Raw genomic sequence first — 23,583 nt, forward strand, 5'->3', positions numbered from 1 at the left:
GAGAGTCAATGGAGGACGTCTCGCATAGCAAGGTCGACCGAGGTCTTGACTAACCTCGGTTCGATTTAAATGGTGAGCTTCCGGTATGGTGGATGAGGGACCAAGGAAGCGGCCTATGAGTGAAGCGCTAGGTCACTTGGTGCTCGGGCTTTGGGTCACCGAAGATACCCACACGTGCATCGTGGAGGATATTGGAACAAGGAGTAAGAGTTGTTTTCTAAAATCGGGCATGGATCTGGTTGATTGACCTTGCTGGTCCTCAAAACGGATGAGTCCATGGCTCTCTTATATAGATCTATTGATTGATCTTGCTGATCTTCAACAAGGATTCCATCTTGATTTTTATATGTGAAAATATTGCCGGGTACTATGAGCTAGAAAATATTGAAAAGACCCCTGAGTGAACAGGTGGTGAGCATTTTGGTTGCCAATAATGCCATAAGTACACCGATGAATGAATGATTGGAAATATGGATTCAACGAGAGATTTCGAGGGTTGTCATCAGTGACATAATGGTTTCATTAAAGGATTGTTTTAAAGTTAGTTGATGCTGAGAAAAAGGCAATTTCATATTGGGTGTGTAAGTGGTGTGACTAGTTTTATGTTTGCATGAACTTCCGGCTAGGGGGCCTGGGAACTCTTTTCCCTGGTACCCGGGACAAAACCTAACCAAATTCCTAATTGGATCCCATCACTACAGTGGTTGGGTGGTTGGCTAACCCATGGGACTGGATGGCGTTAGGCTGGACTGATGGATCCGTAAATCGAGACTCAATTTTTGTTATTACGATAGATAAAGTAAATCTCGGATAGTAATTGTTCTATGGAGAGGAATCAACGACTGTGCCTCTTGATGGGGAAAAAAGCGTTGATCCCAACAATGATCCAAGTGCAAGTTTCTTTCTTGATCTGACCGAGTATCTTTATAGGTACAGTCGGATCAGCTTGATCAGTAATAGTCTTGACTACGTTAGAGTAAAAAGTTATCCTGGTGGAATCGCCCGTGCTTTCCGGGTAAAGAAAGTTTTTTCGGGTTTGGTTTTGGAAAAACCGACGGATTAGTCTCTTGTCCGGATATCCGTGGGGACGAGGCCCCGAGTGTGGGACCCTACCCCATGCAAGAAGTGCTACTTCCACTGCTAGCACCCCGAATCCATTGCGTGGTAGGGACTGGGATCTCATAGAAGCCATGAATGAAAAGCTGCGAAGATCTAGGAGAGTGAAAAATCCTGTGCAGAGATTTACCTATGATGGTTATGTGGCACATCACTATGCATATATGGCAAAGGTTGTGCAGGTTGTTGAGCCCACATGCATTGATGAGGCTGTTGGAAATGTGTGTTGGGAGAAAGCTATGGATGAGGAGATGAATGCACTATATGGAAATGAAACTTGGGACTTAGTGCAATTGCCTGAAGGTAAGAAAGCCATTGGATGCAAGTGGGTGTACAAAGTTAAACATAACAGTGATGGAAGCATAAATAGGTACAAGGCTAGATTGGTAGCCAAAGGGTATGCGCAGACATATGGCATTGATTATGAGGAAACTTTCAGCCCAGTTGCCAAGATGGCAACAGAGAGAGTTGCGATAGCAGTGGGCTGCATCAAAGCAATGGTCTTTACATCATATGGATGTAAAGAATGCATTCTTGCATGGGGATTTGCAAGAAGAGGTGTATATGATGCAGCCATCTGGTTATGAGGATCTGGTTATGAGGATGTGAGTCACCCCGAGCATGTTTGCAGGTTAAAGAAAGCCTTGTATGGCTTAAAACAAGCACCAAGAGCATGGTCTGACAAGATTTCTGAATATCTTGTCACTATTGGCTTTCATGTAGCCAATGCAGATTTCTCGCTGTATGTGAGACATGGTGATAGAGGGGTTGTGCTTGTTGTCATCTATGTAGATGACTTGATCATTACGGGGGACCATGATGCAGAGATCTTTGATGTAAAAATCTTGCTTAGACAAAAGTTTGAGATGAAGGATCTGGGGGAGCTCAGATATTTCTTGGGCATTGAGGTGATTAGGTCACCACATGGTATTGGATTACTGCAGAGACAATATGGCTTGGACATGTTGTCCAAGTATGGTATGACAGGCTGTAAGCCTATCTCGGTGCCATTGGATCAGAATGGCAAGTTGAGTGCAGATTCAGGAGAGATTTTGGAGGATCCTACTATGTATAGGCGCATAGTAGGAAGCTTAATGTACATGACGATCACCAGACCAGATTTGAGCTATGCTGTTGGGTTTGTGAGTCAATTTATGCAGGTTCCACCAAAACCGCATTTGGATGCATTGAGACGCATACTGAGGTATGTGAGGTCTACTTTGCATTGTGGACTATTCTATGAGACTGGGACAGAAATATGTGTACATGGGTACACAGATGCTGATTGGGCTGGTAGTATCTCAGATAGAAGATCTACTAGTGGCTTCATGTTTTCTTTGGGGAGTGCTGCTATGACTTGGAGCAGCAAGAAGCAACCTACGGTTGCTCTATCCAGTATAGAGACCGAATATAGAGAAGCTGCTATGGTAGCATGTGAGGTAGCTTGGTTGAGAAAGCTACTTGCAGATTCAGAAGAGATTTTGGAGGATCCTACTATGTATAGGCACATAGTAGGAAGCTTGATATACATGACGATCACCAGACCAGATTTGAGCTATGCTGTTGGGTTTGTGAGTCCGTTTATGCAGGTTCCACGAAAACCGCATTTGGATGCATTGAGCCGCATATACTGAGGTATGTGTGGTCTACTTTGCGTTGTAGACTATTCTATGAGACTGGGACAGAAATATGTGTACATGGGTACACAGATGCTGATTGGGCTGGTAGTATCTCAGATAGAAGATCTTCTAGTGGCTTCATGTTTTCTTTGGGGAGTGCTGCTATGACTTGGAGTAGCAAGAAGTAGCCTACGGTTGCTCTATCCAGTACAGAGGCCGAATATAGAGGAGCTGCTATGGTAGCATGTGAGGTAGCTTAGTTGAGAAAGCTACTTGCAGATTTGGGTCTATCAATAGACAAGTTGTCATTTTCTGTGACAACATTAACAGTATACAATTGGCCAAGAACCCAGTTTTTCATGCTCGCACGAAGCATATAGAGGTCCACTACCACTTCGTCAGAGAGAAGGTCTTGGCAGGAAAACTTGACCTTGTTTATGTCAGCACAGAGGATCAAGTAGCTGACATCTTCACCAAAGCATTGGGTAGTACAGAGAAGCTCTGCAGATTCAGGGCTTCGCTTGGTATACATGAGATGGAGTTGAGCTTGAGGGGGAGTGTTGAGATATCGAGCTCGTCTACTAGTGAGGCGGGACATTGATGACCCGCCTGGGGGATAGGCCCCACACTTACACCACTAGCATGGTTGGTGAGATCATGGGTGATATGCGGCCAGTGGGATGACAGGCTGTGTGACAGCCATTCTAGAGACTGGCATAGTTATAGCGCCAGCTCATTTAGTTGGGTTCACACTATAGAGAACCCTTGTACGTATTTGGTTGAGTACCTTTCATATTGTGAGTACTCTTATCTTATATATGGTGTGTTGAGTGTTGAGTGAAGAAGAAGAAGATTTCTAGCCTCTCACCTTGTGTGTTCTCTATTAGGGTTTTGTGAGTGTGTGTGTGCTTGCAAGAGCTCAAGCTCTCTTCCCCCCTGTATCTTTTCATTAGCACCTTGGGGCCGATGCCTTGGTTTCCATGGGGTGAACACTGACGTCTAGAAGAAGACCTATAAGGACTCTATCGCCTTGATAGATGCTGGTAGGACTCTTCGGTACATTATGGGCCCTCGAGACTGATGCCCTCATCTTCATGGGGTACTCCTTATGTCAAAAAGAAAGAAAAGGGTCTGTCGCCCTTGATAGATGCTGGTAGGACTCTTGGGTACATTATGGGCCCTCGAGACTGATGCCCTCATCTTCATGGGGTACTCCTTATGTCAAAAAGAAAGAAAAGGGTCTGTTGCCCTTTAGCGGCCTTTAGATTCTCTTGGTGGAGGTCTCTTGGCCATTGCTTGGGTCTCATTGGGATGGAACCTTCCTCTTTATCAAGCTAAAAATAATAATTCTCTTTAATCTTCTGCTCTTTACACAAAAAAAAAGGTCCAATCACCATGGCTTATATTTAGGAGTAGGGTTGCCACTTAGGAATAACTTAAACACTTACAAGACATTGAGACTGCGGTCATAACGTGCGGTGTACAAACACACTTGCCTTCGCATAGCACTATCTACCACTTAGTCTCACTTTGACTAGTCTTTACTTGCTTCTTTTAGCACTCTTTAAAACTCTAATCGGCCTTTCACTTGCATGCTCACTTGTGAGATTGTCATTGCTGGTTTTTTTTCAATAAAAGGCTTTACTTGTCTTTGTTTTTTTGCATCTTTTGTTTCTACCGCGCCCGAGGACGTGCTGCGTGATTTAGGAAGGGGGTGATGTTCCACGAGAACACTCACGGGAACACAGATTATGGAAGGAGGCCGGAAGCAATTAATGCGAGAGAGCGGGATTGTAGCCATGGGAACATAAAGACGCACATAATTTTTCCATATTTTTGTGTCGAAGTGCAATGTAAATCGTTTTAGGCCAATGTGGGTTCTAAATGAGAGTTCTAAGTGTATTAAGCAAGGCTCACTTATGGGGTTGTCCGCCCATGTGTGAAAGAGGCCTAGGGTTAGGGTTAGTGACATCTCTATAAAAGAGATGCTAGCTAAAGAAAGAGGACGTTTTTGGCCATTCTCATAAGCTATTAAGTGAAGCTCTTGAGCTCTCAAGCTATGGCAACTCTCTAACTCTCTCTCTCTATTGTACTCTAATGAGCATCAAGCTCCAATGAGTATAGCTCCACTTCTTTCTCTTAATTTGTTTTAGCATCATTGAAGTAGATTAATCTATGATTAGTTGAATGCTTCTTTCTTTCTCTTGTGTATGCTGCATGCTTGTAGTGTGTGTGTGTAGTCTCCATTGATGCAAGCTCTTACCCACTTCATTGGCAAATGAGTTATTCATGGATAGACTCTCTCTATGAGCTTGTGGGTTTGTGAATGTTACATTCTATGCTTGCTTAAGCTTGTGGGTTAGTAGATGCACGCTTATGGGTTTGCTGGCATTAGGAAAAGCTAAGATTTAATCAATGTTTGAATGGTATTAAGAGATGCATTGCTTGTTCTCTTGATTAGTGTAGTGGATTTAAGGGATTGAGAGATTGATTGAGGTGTTGAATGGTTGAATCGTCAAGTGGTGGTTTGTATATGTGAGCTCTCCCTCAACAAGGGATAAGCCTTCATGCACTAATCGGGTCGAGTCCTCGGATTGACATTGTGTTTCTTAACACATTTGTTGATCGGTAGTACTCTATGAGCACTATATTGCATGGTAGAGAGAACCGCTCTACAAGCACCCTATGGCCCTCGGGCCATAGGATGTATATTTACTCCTCATGAAACACCTACATACAATAACCTATGGCCCTAAGGCCATATGATGTATATATACTCTTCATGAAGCACCCTAGTGGAGCACCCTATGGCCCTAGGGCCATATGGTATCCCTTTGGGATGCATGTTGGGCTATGTCTTGCTCTTTTCCTACATAGAGCACCCTATGGCCCTAAGGCTGTACAATGTATATATACATCTCATGTGAAACACCTACATATAGCACCCTATTGCACTAAGGCCATAGGTTGTATATATAGTCTCCATGAAGCACCCTACGGCTCTAGTGCCATAGCGGGTGTCTCTTTGCGACGCCTAAGCTATGTGGTGCCCTTTATCACACCTAAGGCCATAAGGAGTCCCTTTGTGATGCTTGTCGGGCTATGTGGTGACCTTTGTCACACCTACATGGAGCACCCTATGGCTCTAAGGCCATAGGATGCATATATACACTCCATGAAGCACTCTAATGGAGCACCCTATGACCCTAGGGCCATAGTTTGTCCCTTTGTGATGCTTGTTGGGCTATGTGGTGCCCTTTGCCACACCTTCTTAGAGCACTCTATGGCCCTAAGGCCATAGGATGTATATCTACTCCTCATGAAACACCTACATATAACACCCTATGGCCCTAAGGCCATAGGATATATATATACTCTCCATGAGCACCCTATGGCCCTAGGGCCATAGGTTATCCCTTTGGGATGCCTCTTGGGCTATGTGGTGACCTTTGTCGCACCTACATAGAGCACTCTATGGCCCTAAGGCCATAGGGCGTATATAAACTCCTCATGAAACACACCTACATATATAGCACCCTATTGCACTAAGGCCATAGGATGTATATATACTCTCCATAAAGCAGCATATGGCCTTAGGGCCATAGGGTGTCTCTTTTGTGATGCCTAGGCTATGGCATGCCCTTTGTCACACCTACATAGAGCACCCTATGGCCCTAAGGTCATAGGGTGTATATATACTCCTCTTCAAACACCTACATATAGCACCCTATGTACTAAGGTCTAGGACACGTGTCTGCTACGTGGTGAGCTTTGTCACACCTACATGGAGCACCCTATCACCCTAAGCTTCCTAATGGAGCAACCTATGGCCCTAACGCCATAGGTTGTATATATACTCTCATGAAGCTTCCTAATGGAGCAACCTATGGCCCTAGGGCCATAGGGTGTCCCTTTGTGATTCGTGGCGAGCTATATGATTCCTTTAACAACACCTATATGAGCACCCTTTGGCCCTAACACCATAAGATGGTCTATGTGGTACTTCAAGGCCATGTATTGACACACTCGCCATATAGTTGTCCAAATACTATGTGATGGTTTGTTTAACTAACATTTTTTAAAATATTTTTTTAGGTATGGGTTTCAATCATGGCGATAGAGTATGCATGTTTGTACCTAAACAAAAGATTGCCATTGGGAGTGTATGCGAAATAGTCCCGAATGCTTACTGCTCTAGTGTGCTTATTGGGGAAGGCAATGTATCAGTATCAATTGATTTGTGTAATGAAAAGAAATCACTCCTTCCATTCGCAACAATGGATGCATTGAGAGTGGGAGATGCTTTCCAGAGTATTGTAAAATGGAGTATTGGGTCCTTGCAGCATATGAATGAGATGCAACACAAAGGGATTTCTATGCCTGAGGGTAACAAAGTAATTGGAGCATCGGAGGCCCAATATGATTGAGTGAGCTACAAGGAGGTTTGGAAGGATAGGATAGTTCAGCTATGGAATGAAAGCAAAACACATGTAGTAGCGGAAGGGGTTGTTATGTATGTGTGTCCATTTGATTCAATAAACTTTAACGAGCTAGGTGAAGATAACATTGGTATCGGTATAGATAGTATGTCTATAGATGATGTATGCAGCATCAATCTTGTGTAATGGCCTATCAAGAGAGTGACAACTATGGATGGAAAATTGCTATTGCAGTATGAGGATTTACGTGCTTCAGGTGAATTACAAGACGACACATGTACTAAACCAGCTCTTTTGGTGGAGCCTATTTCAAAAAAACAAAAGTATTGCTTTATAAATAGGAAGCCAAAAATGTCTATAAAACCTTCTAAGAAAACCAATCAGGTGTCGCTATCATCTGTTCAACTTGTTTCAACCATAGATTGTTGTTTCAAAAGCTGTTGTTAGTATGCAAACTGGGATAAGGTCATTGCCATGTGCAATGATTTTTGGGGACAAAGCTTGCAGGAGAGAACCAACTATGTGTATGATACAATGCAAACTACTTGGCGTTAGAACACAACAACTGGTAAGACTTGCTATGTATTTTATTTTAATGGCAATGAGGTGTGCAATAAAGCTTGGTATGAAATCCATGGCATTCCAAAAACATCATTTTATCGTTATCGTGAGAAATTTGAGAATGGGGTTTGTCACTCATCAGTGCATGCGATGGTGTCATAAGAAAAGGGAGAGATCATAGAGAAATGGGTAGGGCACTGATACACTCTTTTGTAGATGAAAACTCGGAGAGAATGCCCCATAAGAGTAGAACTATGGAGAATGGAACTAGGGAAACCTTGCTTGCAATACCAAACACGTACAAGCAAATAGACATTTTACATGATGTCAATAAAATGCTCGAGAGTCTGAGTCTCAAGCCAATGTCTAGTACTACATTCAATAGGATTTGGAATATAGAGTTTGCTAATGTGACCTTGTCAAAAACAAGTGAGTTCTCCAAATGTGTTGTATGTAGTAGGATAAAGTCTCAAATAGAGTCAACAAAGGATGGTGAAATGATTGACTATATGCTAAACAAAGCAAGTGTGACTTTTTTCAATCTGAAATACAATACTGAGAAGAATGGAAGAGAAAAGAAGAATCCATAGCACAAGTAATGGCTAGCCAATTTTGTCAACACTCAACAAGCAAGTCCAACCAAAGAAGAAGAGGTACAATGTGAAGTTATGTTAGGTTCAAATCATGCATGTTTGATTGTGGATGCGCAAAGTTTAGAAAGAAAAGGGGAGGGATTTTTGCCTCAAGAAAATGAAGGTTTAGCATGTAGCGTTTCATGTGACTTGGCTGGTGAGAGTGAACTTTCATGTATAACAAGAGAGTTTTTGTGCAATAATACTTGTTTTGTGGATGAGAAGCTAGAAGTGACAATAGTTTCCAGTGAGACAGGCAATGTGTAGATCAGCTTTCAATTAATGTTGGTGATGATTTGGAGATGGGTGATTCCTCCAAACCATTGTTTTGGGTTTATGAAGACTAGGAGATGGGTGATTCCTTCAGTCTAGGTTCATTAGTTTTAGCAAGTAATAGAGATAGTAGCTTTGGTTGCCGTTGCCAAGTCATTCGAAATATTGTCCAAGGAGTCTAGCAGGTTTGGCATCAAGAAGAGTTTGGATCTTGAGTGGCATGCAGTGAGCTCTCTATGGTTGTTTCTTATTGAAGGCAATGCAACCTTTCCATGAGCAATAGCTGCATATATCACCTTGTTGAAGCCATTGCAACCTTTCCATGAGCTCCTTTGTAGACTCCTTAGGGAAAAATCTGTCAAGGAAGGCCTCTCTAAGGGTGCACCAATCTTCTTTGACGAGTTTGTTGTTGACACCGTTGTACCATTCTTTCTCTTCTTTAAGGTAAAAGGAAAGAGCTTCACAAGTGCTTGGTCATCCTTCCCAGCTAATATGCAATGATAGCTCAAAGCTATCCACAAAATCTTCGCCATTCGCCCTCTTTTCCATAGAATTTTGGAAATTCCATGGTGACATATGAAAGAAATTTGAAGATTATTCCCAGACGGCGTGAATTCAAACCCTTTGTTACTCTCTTCGAGTGGAGCCTTAAACTCAACATGAGAACCCTTCATGATGGAACACACCATGGTTATCATTGTAAACTAAAGGTATTTGAAAGTTCCGCACTGGGAGGCACCATTTTAATGAGGGGGTGGGGAGAAAAGAAGTGCGGGTAGCCTCCATGCCCAAGTGCTCCCACACCTCATTAAGGGAGAGAAAACAAAAGGGGGCACCACCTAGCTTGAGCGGGCTAGGACCACAACCTACACACGACAAACCAATGCACTACACTACAACAAAGCACCATTGACATGTGCGACGAAGAGGAAGTTGTGAAGAGGTTTGTGCATGGATGCAACTAGTGTGGCAATGCCGACGGAGCTAAGTCAATGGATGATGGAGCATAAGGATGGCGCCCAACTTGACATCTAAACAATATTGACCGCTAAGACCATGCAAGCACATAGTGCGTAAGACAAAGTAGACTGCTCCTCTCAAAGCACACAAACATCCTCAACAAAAAGAAACACACAATATCTTTCCACACATGATCTATGCATGCCAAAGGACAAGGGTACAATCCCTCTTCAAGCATCACACAAGACAAAACAACAAACATGGAGGAGTATGTACCATAAGAGCTTGTAGCATTGGCGATGCAAGGAGCTATATACATAGGGACATGGAGCCATCATGACACTAGACCACAATCACCACCCAAGAGAGAGAGGAAATAGTTGTAGAAGCTTACGAGAGTGCTATACATAGAGCATAAGAGAGAGTGTATAGAGGTTAGAAAATTTTAGCAAGAAGTTCAAAAGATGGTTGTATTCATAGAGAGGGAAGAGAAGGGGGAGCTATGGTGCTCATACGAAGGAGCTCAATGTACAAGCAAGGGGTGCAATGCCAAGCATGGAGAGTGGGTGTTAGAGAGGAAGATTCGGTGATAGAGAGAGGGTATGGAGAGGGAGAAGAGCTAAGCACGAAGAGATTAGGGAAGCATGGTGCTTCCATGGAGAGCCCAAGAGTATACGCTATGGAGGAGGAGACCTTGCTCATGAAGCTCCTCAAACTAAGCTAGCCCACTAAGCTAATCCCCTTTTCTCATTGAGCCCAAGAGTGTTGTGTGGAGGGGCCCAAGAGTGTTGTGTGGAGGGGACCAAGGCCAAAGGCCCATCAAGCTAATCTCCTTTGCTCAAGGAGCCCAAGAGTGTTGTGTGGAGAGGGCCAAGGCCAAATTCCCATCATGCTCATCCCCTTTTCTCATGGAGTGCAAGAGTGTTATGTGGAGAGGGTCAAGGCCAAAGGCCCATCAAGCTAATCCCCAAATGCACAAATGAAAGGGGTATTTATACAACAAGTGATAGAGGGGTGAGTGTGGTTGTGAGTGTTGTGAGAGGGTTGAATTTTCAAAAGAGCACATGGTGTGGGTGGAATTCAAAGGGATGAGGTGGAGGGGCAGGGTGAGGTGGAGACTAGCCTTGTCATGGCTAGAGAGAGGATATAATTACAAAAATGAGGCTTCATAAGAGTCTATGCATATACATAATCATGACTTTTTACAAAGGGTAATGAGTGGATTAGGGTGGGTTTCCTTGCCGCTACCGTAGTGCTCCATTTCCAATTCTCACCACACCGCTAACGAACATGGGAGATGTACACTCCAAGCAGTGGCTACGCTTCATGAATTCATAGCATACACCAAAGATTTCATGCAAATATTTTGGAGACATTATCTACTATGTCATAGATATGCAGTCATAGATATGCACCGTCATCGCATGCCAAGTCATGAGTGTATGGACATTTATTGCTTTACATCCATGGCTAGTCCACTATCCTTGGGAAACTAATCTTTTTTTCATTGCTATGTGGCAGGCTTTCTTAGATTGCTCATACTTCCTTTGTGTAATCACTAACAACTCTTCAGTCTTGTAGCACTCATCTAAGACAACTTGCAGCCTTTTCTTAACTTTTTTATTGGCTTCTTTTAGCTTGCTATGTTGCATAGTCAATCCCTCTAGTTGTGCATTGACTGCTACATGATCATTGGCCAACCTTTCGATCCTATGCTCAAGATTATCAGTGTCATTGTTTTGCCTTGTGATGGTGTCTTCAAGCTTGTTGGCATTTGACCGATCATAGAGTTTGATAGATTTTATCTTGTTGATCCTTCTCATCTAAGGCATGCTCTAGCAAAGTTCATGTTTCTTCAAGGCCATCCTCCATCTCTTGGATTTGCTGTGTTGTGTCTCCAAGATTGCGTTGCAGAATCCTAAATTGGTTATTCAAGTAATCATATTCTCTCTGTGCCTTTGCTTCATATTTGGTATATTTGAAGAGGGCATCGTGGAGTTCTTCCACATAGATCTTTCGTTGTTGATAGGCTTTGGCAAGGGCTTGTTGCAGTTCTTCATTATTTACATCAACCGCCTTGGCTTCTTGTTCCTTCTCTTCTGCTTGGGTAGTGTTTCAATTGGAGCTCCATGTACCTCTTTTTGGCATCTAGCACTTGGCTCTTTTGCTAATTCTCCAAATAGAACTAGACAAAAGCATCAATCATTGCCTGTAGTCCGTATTCATCTTGTGCCGAGCTTGAAGGTCTAGGTCTTGAGCTTAGCCTTCCTTGCAATTGATGTAAAAGCTCTTTGGGGTCAAGCCAACTACTCCTTACTAGTCCTAGTCCCATAAAAGTTTCAGTGTAGGTATGGGGAGGGCTTTGTGGTGGTGAAAGTGCGCTTGGAGGACAAAGTGGGCTCTCTGATGCTTTGGGAGGGCCTTCATGCAAGTGCAAAGTTGCATGCTCTTTTTTGGATCAAGTGCAAATGGGCCTGCAATGTGTGCATACTTGATGTTTGTAAAGAATTATGGCCAGAAGACAGGAATTCCAATGACACTAAGTGAGGTTTGTAGAGGAGAAGCTCTCGGATTACATGTACTGGGTTATTGTAAGAGATGCGAGAAGTGTGCATGCTAGTCTCCACCCAACCACGGCTCTTATAGTAGGTCACTGACCACCCATTGGCCACACCTTTATACTTTAGCTTAGAGCCACCCCTTTACTGGCATGAGTACACACGTAAGGTCCCCTGTAGGACCCCTCTAAGGACCATTGTCCTGACATTACTCCCCCCTTCTAGAAGAGTTTTCGTCCTCGAAAAAAAAGTAGAAAACCATTTTCGCAGAACGCTAACATTTTTCCAAGTGGAACCTTCGATAGGATGATGCTTGCACTTGACAAGAGCTTGGCGCCTTACATGTGTAATGTACCATTACGGAGCCTTTGTATATATACATCAAGCTAATACAAAGAGGTCTTTTGCAATTATTTCTACTAAATTATGTGCCCCGATGCATCTTATGCACACATTTGTGTATTTTAAAGTTAATTAAATACGCTGTGGTCAATTAAATCAATCTAGAAAGTTCTAGAAGGTGCTAGAAGATTCCAAAAGAATCTAGAAGCTTCCAAAAGATGAGGTAAGCGGACAAGAACCAATCATTAATCCAACTATGGAAGAAGGGGAAAGTTGACTTTCTGAGCCATCTAACTGGTCAGAAAGAAGGCTAGGAAGGTAAGTCTTCAATCCAAGCCAGGTAAGTTAGTGAGCCTAATTAACTTGCCAAGATGAGCTCCCCCTTTCCTCTATAAATTTCAAAATTTGATGTTATTTTTGAATCCTTATCCACCTCCAGTCTCCCCCAGTCAGCTGCCACATGTGCCAAATCAGCCCAGTCAATAGCCCAATGGATCCCAGTGGCCAGTCCAGTAGGGCCAAATTTTCCTATAAATAGGACCCCCCACACACATAATTTTCCATAACTTGAAATCAACCTTCAAGTTTGAAGAAGGAAGGCCATCACCCTGCACAAATGTATATTGATACTTTTCACATGACGCGAAGTCTTTACTTGATGGCACCCAAGCGCACGAACGCCGCTACGAACCTGACGGAGGCAATGCAAGCTCCCTTAGCGCCTACAAACGAAATGGAGGCCATTCCCATGATGCTAGTGGTGAGAGTCTAAACTTGTCTTAGTGAATTTTATTTACCTAGGTTAATTTTTATTTATGCTTAGGTAAAAAAGTGGAAAAATAATTAGTGAAAATTAATTTAGTAAAAATTAATTTAGTAAAAATTAAAAAGGGTGGAAAATAGGGATATCGATTTTCTTAGCCAAACGAGACACCATGTTATATTTACACTTGATTTATGTACATGAATTAGCACTATGCCGCCACGAATGGGAAATTCTCGGAAGGCCATGCATATGTTTGGAATCATGTAGAATAATAAAAGGAAAGGGAAAATCCACTATAATATTTGATATTACTCTTGGTATGGGACGAGAGCAACATCAAAGTAGGTAATTCTTGGTCCCCCGAAACTATATTGGCCCAAAAGGCCGAATTCTTCTTGTTTTAAGATTGCTAACACGGGCCTTGGCTTTCGCAGCCGTCGTGTTGACCAAAGCCCAATACTTGGAATGGGCTCGGCGGTGGCTAACCCCTAAGCTTGCCGAGGATACCCACTAGGTAAATTCTGGATGCCTAGGTGGATGAGCTATTGATCTTTTTGGCTAAGAGATGCAGTGGTGTGGAAACAAGCCAACCATGAAGGTTACGAACCTTCCATAGGGGAAAGGGCATTTAGGAGGGGCTCTAAAAGACCCTTGTCCACCTAGAATTGGAAGGGAAGGGTGCCCATGGATTCCTGCCCGTGGGACAAAAGACTAGGGATTCTAGAAACCTAGTAGGTTTGGAATAATGTACATATAAGACTGCAAGTGCAAGTCACTTTGAAATTCAAAAGTGTTTTGCAGGTGAATATATGTCAAATATTGTGGTAGTAATTAGATAAGAAAAATCGGATTAAAGGAAAGTGGGAGGTCAAGTATCCAGACGGTGCTGGCCGAGACCTGACAACTCGGGTAACTTTCCAACAAATTATATGTTAAGACTATAGATAGAGGTAATTACACTCACCTTAGGGGACATTACAGTACCTTGAGCCTCTAGGAGCCGGGAACTATACCATGAACCAAGGGTGGCCATCTTAGGAGAAAGTGCCAACGTTGTGTCTCTAAAAGTTATGGGGACGAGGGCGTTGATGCCATGAACCAAGGGTGGATCTTTCCTTATGAATAGTTGGCTATTAGGTGACTACGTTTCCTCTGCGAGATAGGACCAGGTCTTGCTCACTTACATTTTCTTGTATCCATCAAGGGTCTCGAAAATAACTAAGTGAGATGGACAGGACTTGGTTGTCTATCAAGCATTACTAGGACTGTAGCAGGACGGGTATGTTACAACATGAAGATGTGTATGTTGCTCATGAAATTCGAGAATACTTTTTGGTTCATGTGGTAGAACTAGTGGTTCTATAGGTTCCACAAGAATACCATTATCCACAATGTCGTCATTATCACCTACCCATTTTCTGGAGAGGTTCACTATATGTAGATCCTCTATATCATGTGCATTCGAGGCCTATTTAAAAATACCCTTATCTATGAATTTTTCATGAATAAAACACACCCTTTTTCTATTCAATCTGTAAATACCCCCTTTAAATGGTACCCTTCTGTATGTAAAAAATATGTAAAAAAGGGATGTTAAAAACTCCTTCTGTTGAACCCACGTGCTACGCTTACATATTTATGAATCATGACTGACATGAAACACTGGGTGTATTCAAGAAGGCTCTGGTAAGTCTAGCTTGTAAGCTACTAAGCCTATCCTCTTAAGAATTGTGAAAGGTCTTATCTTGGAGATAGCTTAGTCATTGGTCCCATTTTCATAGATTCTGAATTTTTAGGGATCTTGAGAAACACCTGGTCACCTTTTTCAAAAGTAATTTGTCTTCGTGTCTCATCACAGCATAGTGCTTAGAGCGATCTTGTGCCTGACGAAAATTTTGACGAGCTACTTAAGCATGTCAAAATGATCTTGCAAAAAATCTTTTACTTGATGAATACGCTCATTAGCTAACCCCACCATAATAGGTGACCGAGGTTGAAACCCATACATGAGCATAAACAGACTGAATCCTGTAGTTGCATGCTTAGAACTATTATAAGCAAAATTGGAAGGTACTCTTCCCAATTTGTTTGACGTTTACTTACATAGTTCCTTAACATATCCTCCAGGATTTGATTTATGTGCTCAATTTGCCCATCCATCTGTGCAGTACTGAGACTGAGCATAGTATCCAAATGTTGGAATACAGCTCTCCAAAAGTGACTGTTAAACTTTCGATCTCTATCACTAACTATATTGGGCAAGGAGTCCATATAGCTGATATATATTCTCAATAAATAGTCGAGCTAACTCGAATGTCTTCACTGTTGTTTTAGTAGCAATAAATCTACTCATCTTTGTTAATCTGTCAGACTATTACCCAAATAGCATCATACCCATGGTTAGTGGTGGGGGTAATCCGATAATGAAATCCATGGAGATACTTTCCCATTTAGCAATGGGAATCTCCAATGGTTACAAGAGCCCTCCTACTTTGAGACGCTTACTTTGAGACGCTCTGCCTTATTGACCTGGCATTTTTGACACTTTAAGACATAGTCTTGGATGTCCTTATGTAATCCTAGCCAATAAAAATGCCGTCTAACTAGTGCATAGGTCTTGCAAATGCCTGGATGACCTGCACTTGGACTTTCATGACACTCAAAAGAATTTATCGCCTAGTGTCAACGTCCAAGGGTACACATACTCATCCCTTGTGGAGCAAGTACCCATTATCAATGGAAAAATGTTTCCATCGATTAAGCTCATCACTCAAAAGAGGTGAACTTTGTGTGGAGTATCGGAAAGTCTCTCTTATCCTGTTTCCTATTGGTCAGAAAAGGGGCTAGAGGAGGCTGGGAAAGGAAAGTTAATTAGCAGGAATGGAAAGTAATTAAAGGAAGGGTGATGCCCAACTTAGAAAGGAGGTTAGGGAGGGTAATTAAATCACTAATCCATGCTTAAAAATTTCAAATTTCGCTACTATTTTGAGCCCTTTTCCATCCTCAATCATGCCCAGCAGCCTACCACATGTGCTAGTTTGCCCAGTTGGCTGCCCAGTTGGTTGGTCCAGTCATCTACCCCCAGTTTTCCTATAAATAGGCCCCCCCACACACATAATCTTCCATAGCTTGTAATCAACCCTCAAGCTTTAAGGAAGGCCGTCACCTCGTGGAAAATTAAGAAGTATATTTTTCCCACATAGCAACAAACGATGTGGTAAGTCGTATATGATGGATTTTTTAGCATAAATCATCATTTATTCACATCTTTATATTATAATTTTATATGATACTACTCTCTTAAAGAAGTACTCTCTTATATGCATAATTTCAAGATTATGCTTAATTATCCCACCAAAGCTCCGAGCCTGGAGAGGAGCGGAAGATACTCCCGGCGGAGACCAGGGAAACAAACTGTAACATGGAAGAGGCGCTCTCCCTGCTCTGCCGGCTGGGTCAAATCCATGCTGCCAAGGTCTGAAGAAAGCCCGAGCACCCTTGATGTCAAGGGGACTCATGGCAAGGACCTTGGCAACGCTCTGGGCGGCCTCGAACTCGATCTGATAATGTCCCCGGCCCAGAAGCTGTACATCCAGGATCTTGCCCACATCTGCAAGAAGGTGGGCCTGAAGAAGATCCCTGATCTCCCCTCTGCTGGGGCGAGTGCCGACTATACGGCAGATGGTGGAATGAGCCTGGAGGCGTTCCACCTCTGCGGTGAGGCTCGCTTCCTCTTCTGGCGAAAGAGAAAGCCTAATGGGGGTGACCTCGGGGGCGGGCGAGGGGGCTGCGGATGAGTCTCTCTGAGGCGGGGCGGGAGGAGCCTCCATCAGAGTCTGAAGCTGCAGCGAAGGCGAGGCGAAGGCGGGAACCTGCTGGAACCGAACTGCACATAGAGAGGCAGGATACGGAGCGAAAAAGAAAAACAAAACCCCAAGGGGGGGCGGAAGCAAGAAGGAGGGGGGGGTGGGAGAAGGCGAAGGAGAAAAAAGAAAAAAAACCCCAAAAAAAGGGAAGGCAGGGGCTGCGCGAAGAGGGAAGGGGAGGAAGCGAGCAGGCGGTAGGGGGGGATGAGGCGCAGCAGAGTGGAGGGGGGGCGCGAAGACAAGGGGGAGGCGCGAGGAGAGGAAGCGAGGCGGAACAGAAAAAAAAAGGGGGGGCGCAACAGCGGGCGGGGGGGGCTAGAACCCAGGCGGCGGGCAATGCAGGCGGAGGGGGGGAAAGAGTGATGGGCAGGCGGGGGGGCGAGCAGGCAGGGGGGGGCGCTAGGCAGAACCACGAGAAGGGAGAGGGGAGGCGGGAGCTTCAGCGAGCCGGCATTCGAAAGGACCAGAGAACATCCATTTTAAAGCTATTAACTTGTGTTATGCACCTTTGAAGGTTTATTACTCTTGTTGGCATTTTTGCTAATGCCCAAATATACCTTCCTGCATAGCCTTAGCTTTATTTGATATTCTCTCTCTAGAAATATCCTATTTCTAGTGAGAGAATAAGTCGAACTCTTTATCCAGTACCTAGTGCACCACTATCTTATCTAACACCTAGTGCTCCTATGGCTCCTATGCCATTTCCAACACCGAGCTTACCAAGAGTATCCTTTGCGGATGGGTTTGTAGCTCCAAGAGCTCCAACCTTAACCAGACCAGCGGGTTCGGGAATAACGCATGCCACGAGTGGTCATCCGAGTGGTCATCCGACAAGTAGAGTGCCATCAGGACCACCATTATCATACCACACACCAATGGTGTCTACAGGTTTTAGGCCGGTAGATCATCATGGGAACCCACACGCAGTAAAGTGAGACCAAATCATTTCCAAAAGTGGGTTAAGAAATTTAGTGGCTCAGGTGATCCTCATGATCACTTGGCATCATTCAGACAAGTGGCTCGAGCAGAAGAAGTCACTATTCTTCACGTATTGGTCGAAGGCTTTGGATTAACCTTAGAGGGAAAAGCTCTCTCGTGGTTCCAAACCTTAGATCCTAAGGCTTTCGAAACATTTGAAGCTTTAGAAGAAGACTTCATAGCTGCATTCACCAAGACTGGCATAAAACATAGTGTCAACACGCTAATCCAAGACTTTAAATAGGCTGACAAAGAGACGGTAAGAGACTGTGCAAATCGCTTACGCCAGTACATCTCAAGATGTCCGGTGAGTGAGCTTCCAACCCAGCTCAAACTGGTTTCAATTTTCTTGGAAGGCTTACAAAGTAAATCTCTTCACGCTAGTCTCTACAGCAAGGAGCTATGAATATGGTGACAATGTAGACACTGATGAATATGTAGCCTCAGGCTTAAGAAGCACTGTTGCAACAACTGAGAGAATACAACCGGCACAAGTGGATGCCATTGCGGAGATGGTCATTAGACGAATGAATCAAATAATTAGACCACCGCAACAAAGACCAATGCAGCAACAGAGATACCCAAGACCAGAAAGATGTGGAATTTGTGGAGGAGAAAATCCTACTTCAAAATGCCCCCAAAAACTGGAAGCACAACCTCTAGCTACTCCTAGAACAAACAAGTGGTGTGACTTCAAACAGAAGTGGACTAACCACCACAAAACAAATGAGTGCTACCACCGGATACAATATCTGAGGGAGCAAGACATGAACCAACACTTGGGTGGAGCACCTCAATACCAGAGAGTAGGGAAAATCCATCTAGGTGCAGAAAGGGCTCAACCTATCTTAGGGAATTAACCGCCTTTGCCAAGTGTTGTAGCTGTAAGACTAGTACAACCAGATGAAGCAGTTTATGATGGAGCATTAGTGCCCGTCACTAACTACTATAAGGAAGGTATGGAAGCAATTCCAGAGCCTATACACCCTTTTACACCAACGGCGGCTAGTAGCTCTAATGTGGATCCAGAATGATCATATCAAATGGATCACAATATGCTATGGTTTATTGCTAATGGAATGGTTAGACCGTAAGGACCACTGCCAAGACCTTATCAACTGAGGGATTATCCGCCTCGGGTAACCCCTAAGGGACCATGCTATAAGTGTGGAGGTGATCATTGGGTCCGAGACTGCCCATACAAGGACAAAGAAGTCCCACCATGTGATGGTAAAAAGGCAGTGATACCTTATTTGGCTAGATTTTGTGTAGACTGTGGAATCAAGCATTTAGTGCAAGATTTTCCGGCAAACCCGGAAGCCAAAGGCAAAGCTACTCTCAATTATGTTGAAGTACTGCCATCCACAAGTTCACCAAGTTCATCAGAGTCTGAGCTTATTGTGCCACTAAAAGTCATAACCCGTGTGCAGGCTCAAGCCAAGGCGAAGATCCAGAAAACACAGAAAAGGAAAAGAGTGATGTCCCTAGCGAGGGTAGTAAACTAAACGTACCACGCAGAGCTGGAGAGCCAGAAGAGCTAGGCAAGCAGTCGCTAAACAAAAACAAAAGAAAAGAAGCCAGCCCCTCCAGAAAAACCAAAAGAGAAACAACCCAAAGACAAAGAAATAGAACGATCAGCTCATGAGGAGCCAAACCAACCTAAACCTCTAGAAGAAGAGAAGGAAAAGAGTTCGAGAGGATCGGTTCTAGCAAACAAACACTTCAAACCTTTAGAGGGCTTGTTAAAAGCCTACGAAGCTAGACTGAAACCTTTAGAAACTCTAGAGGAAAGGTGGAAAACTTACCCTGATCCAGTTCAAGAGACTAGGCAGCTAGAAATGTATAGAAAAATCATGGAAGCTACACAAGCCCTAGCGGATCAGCTGAAACCAAAACCACCAACTGAGCCAAAAGAGCATAATGAGATAAATGAAACGGTAATGGAGACAGGATTGCCAACAATACTTGAACAACCAAAAAACAAAATGGGAGACCTAGTTGACTTGGACGAGAAAGCAGAAACTATTCTAGAGCCAATGTCACACGTACCCGAAGTGAGCAAAGAATGGGGTAACAAGCTCTGGGAAGCTATCCGGAAAACTAAATTGGAAGCATCACCTTCAGGGAACCTCCAATCGAAGAAATAGATTTTGACCAGAAGACGATCGAGCTGGAAGTAAGAACTGAATATGGAGATGCAGCAAAGCGAAAACCTTAAGGAACTTACTATCCTTTCTAGGTGACTACGAAGCTCATTTGGACATCTAGAAGCTACCTTCTCTTAAGTTAGATGCACCTCCTATTCTTGATGTGGCAAACCTATCAGCTTTGATGGCTGCACCCATCCAGTGCACGCTACCCTTAGCTGACGTACTTAAGGTAAGGCCAAACCTATGGAAGGATGTGGGAAAATGCTTACGAAAGATGGGGATTTTGGTGCCCATCTCAGATAGCATCCCTACTATCAAGGAAGATAAAGGCAAAAGGGTCTTTAAGCCGGTGCCACTGAACAAAGTAGGTGAATACTGTGAAGGAGAGGATGGAAATACAACCCTCCCAGTGGAATATGATGGGCATACCACCTTAGCTATCCTAGATAGCGGGATTGGAGTTTCCATTGCTACCAAAAAGGTATGGGAAACATGGGGAAAGCCAGCCTTGCGGAAAACGAAATTGAAACTGCAATTGGCAGATGGATATATAGAAAGACCCATTGGTCTTCTTGAGAAATTTGTAGTCACTTCTTGTGGAGTGGAATACGAACACATGTTTGCGGTAGTAGATTTTGGGAAGAGCCGAAATTATGATATCATTCTTGCACGACTGTTCATGCGGCAGCTCAAAATGATTCAGGATTGGGGCTTCAACTGCATTTACTTACGGCAACAAGAGGCCATTACAAGAATCAATCTGGCAAATCACCCCTATCGAGATGTGGCTAGAACTCCAATAGAAGACTTTGAGTCAGTTACTACACGAGAGAAATGAATGCCAGATCCTCTCCATATGAGGGTTGATCATACACTCCTAGATGCATAATCATTATATTGACATCTTCTTCCAGAGCTTCTCTGACCAAGTAAAATGTACCCCTTGGTTCAACAAGCAACAAAATAAGATGGCATGGCCTTTTCTGGAGCAGCACCAGGGATCAGTGCGATGGCACTACTAGCCGCCTATGTGGATCTATCCTCCTCCTATCAAATGATATAGCCCATCGTACTTTGGGGTGGGTGTGTTGAGAGAGTCTCCCTGTGATGATATATATGTACCCTCGCTAGGGGAGTTGTAGCCTACAGGCGTGTTTCTTAACTAATGGAAGGATCTATTTCTCGGGAAAAAAAAATAAGATGGCATGATTGAATTATAAAAGCAGATTTACTTGAACAAATACAAGAGAACCTAAAAAGTTGAGAGCAAATAAACACCATTTTTAGCGATAAGTGAAATCTTGGAAGAAATACGGAGCATACAAATAATATTCAAATTTGCATATTCGGGTTGAAGGCGTTTGTCATAGATATCTACTTCCAAACCCATAGCTCTGCCTTGCATAGGAAATGGCAAACTTTATCTCTGTGACACTTTGTAGATCAGTAAAAGATCATGGAGGCAGCACTCCTGAGTAGATACTATCTTAAGAAAAGGAAGAATCCTAGTAAAGCGGATGTTTCAAAAGTTGCATATTCATATACAAGATTATGTGGTTATAGCCAGCATAACAAGACGCTCTTGTATAGGATCAGTTGGATACCTGAGCATAATCGTTAATTGTTGCAAGGTGATCTCTCACATCAAGTGAGGGCTTCATGCCCCCCATCCTTGGAAGAAATTGTCTCATATTTATGATCGAAAAACCCTCAAGAGGCATGTCTCCCTCGAGTCGCCACCGCTGATGTTGAAACCTTCTCCTACGAATGCTACTTCTATTTGAGTTACAGGATGAGATCTTTCTATGCAGACATGACATTAGAGCAGAGGACATGGTGATCAGCCTGCTTGCTCCGCTTCCTCCCAAATTGTGACAAAATGGGTTTTTTCAATTTCTTGGGGACGCCCTCGTTTTGGAGCATCAAGCTAGGCTTTATGTTTTAAAGGTTCTCCAGTCATTGATATTAATTTTTAACTAGTATTGGACCCGCGCATTGGTAGAGTTCTAGAAAAAATAAACTCAGTTTCTCCAATTTAGGTCATGTTTTAAGTAAACACAATACATTATTTCAAGTGACTTTATATATACATATCTCAAAATAACATCCATGTCTCGTAGATTTATGGCGAAAACAAAAATATCATAGTAATGTAGCATACGAAGATGCAAAAAAGGACCAATATTACATATTCTCAAAATGCACCACAAAATACGTATTCTCAGTCAGTAATGTCAGAATCAACAAATTGAATTCTTCTCTTGTGAGAAGGATCATTCAATTGTCTCCTCATCACAATACGCTCTCTATTGTAAAGCGGTGATCCATCCCGCACATGCTCTACTATCGATGAATGCAAAGGACCTGCACAAACGAAACAATGATAAATCAAATCTGCACATAACGACACATCGATAAAAAAAATCTCAAAAAAATCTTATAATAGAAAAACATAATCAAAATTACCTCGTACAATAGAACATCGAGTGGATGGTACATGAGGAGCTCTAGTATAAAATGCATAACGAATACCAATGGTCATGATGGATGTAAGAAACAACCACTCATCGGGTACTGAATACCCCTCAAATGATGCAAAGCATCTGTCCATCTCTCTCCAAAACAAATAGACACCCCACTCCTCAGCAGGAACACCAATCCCGTACATCTCGATGCCTTCGTCGACAACTCTTACCATAAACGTATCAATGTCATGTAATATCCTAAAATCAAAGCATAACAAATAGGTTATACAATTATTTATATATAGGTTCAAAAAATATTCATACAATGCCTAACAATTACACTTATACTTACCCATCCCTATAAGCATCAATCATAATCCCTGCTACGTGACCTGCAGTAATAGGAGCTGACCATAGCGGTGGCTCTTTATACAGATAGACATTAGTATAGAATGTCATGTTCCATACTTTGTAATCAAGAAAAGTTAAGCAAATATAGAGAAAAACTCACGTACTATCCTCGACAAAGGCATGTCCAACGTAAAGGTAATCTTAGACATGTCTGTCAAAACATAAACAACAAAAATAGGTACTTTTACAATGGACAAATATGTATAAAAAAAGAAATCACAACAAAATTAATCAAATTGCAGAACTTAAATAAGAAACCTGACTTGTCACTCTGAAGTCATCAAGATCTCCTTATAAACAATATTGTTTGTTGTAGGTGTATAACTTTGAAGATCATCAAATGAACACTCCACATTAGCGTTATCCTCAAGTAACACCTTCACAGCATGAGGAGACCGTGCTCGTGACAACGCGACATACAGTTGTCCATGAGTAAACACTGGAGTC

The 23,583-nt window shown here is 42.9% G+C and overlaps 1 protein-coding gene across 1 annotated transcript; it reads right to left on the reverse strand.

Annotated features, from left to right (window-relative positions):
* Positions 1-22,331: 22,331 nt before the first annotated feature.
* On the reverse strand, positions 22,332-23,146 carry LOC147629909 (uncharacterized). The gene is made up of 3 exons (XM_086810883.1): positions 23,078-23,146; positions 22,727-22,983; positions 22,332-22,624 (listed from the first exon to the last, which is right to left on the reverse strand). Exons 1-3 carry the CDS (start codon positions 23,098-23,100, stop codon positions 22,482-22,484), a joined length of 423 nt encoding a protein of 140 aa, XP_086667009.1. The 5' UTR covers positions 23,101-23,146; the 3' UTR covers positions 22,332-22,481.
* Between the last annotated feature and the right edge of the window lie 437 nt (positions 23,147-23,583).

This window comes from Cibotium barometz, chromosome 17, assembly GCF_041138505.1.
Source record: "Cibotium barometz isolate CiBa-2024 chromosome 17, ASM4113850v1, whole genome shotgun sequence".
Classification (NCBI taxonomy): domain Eukaryota; kingdom Viridiplantae; phylum Streptophyta; class Polypodiopsida; order Cyatheales; family Cibotiaceae; genus Cibotium; species Cibotium barometz.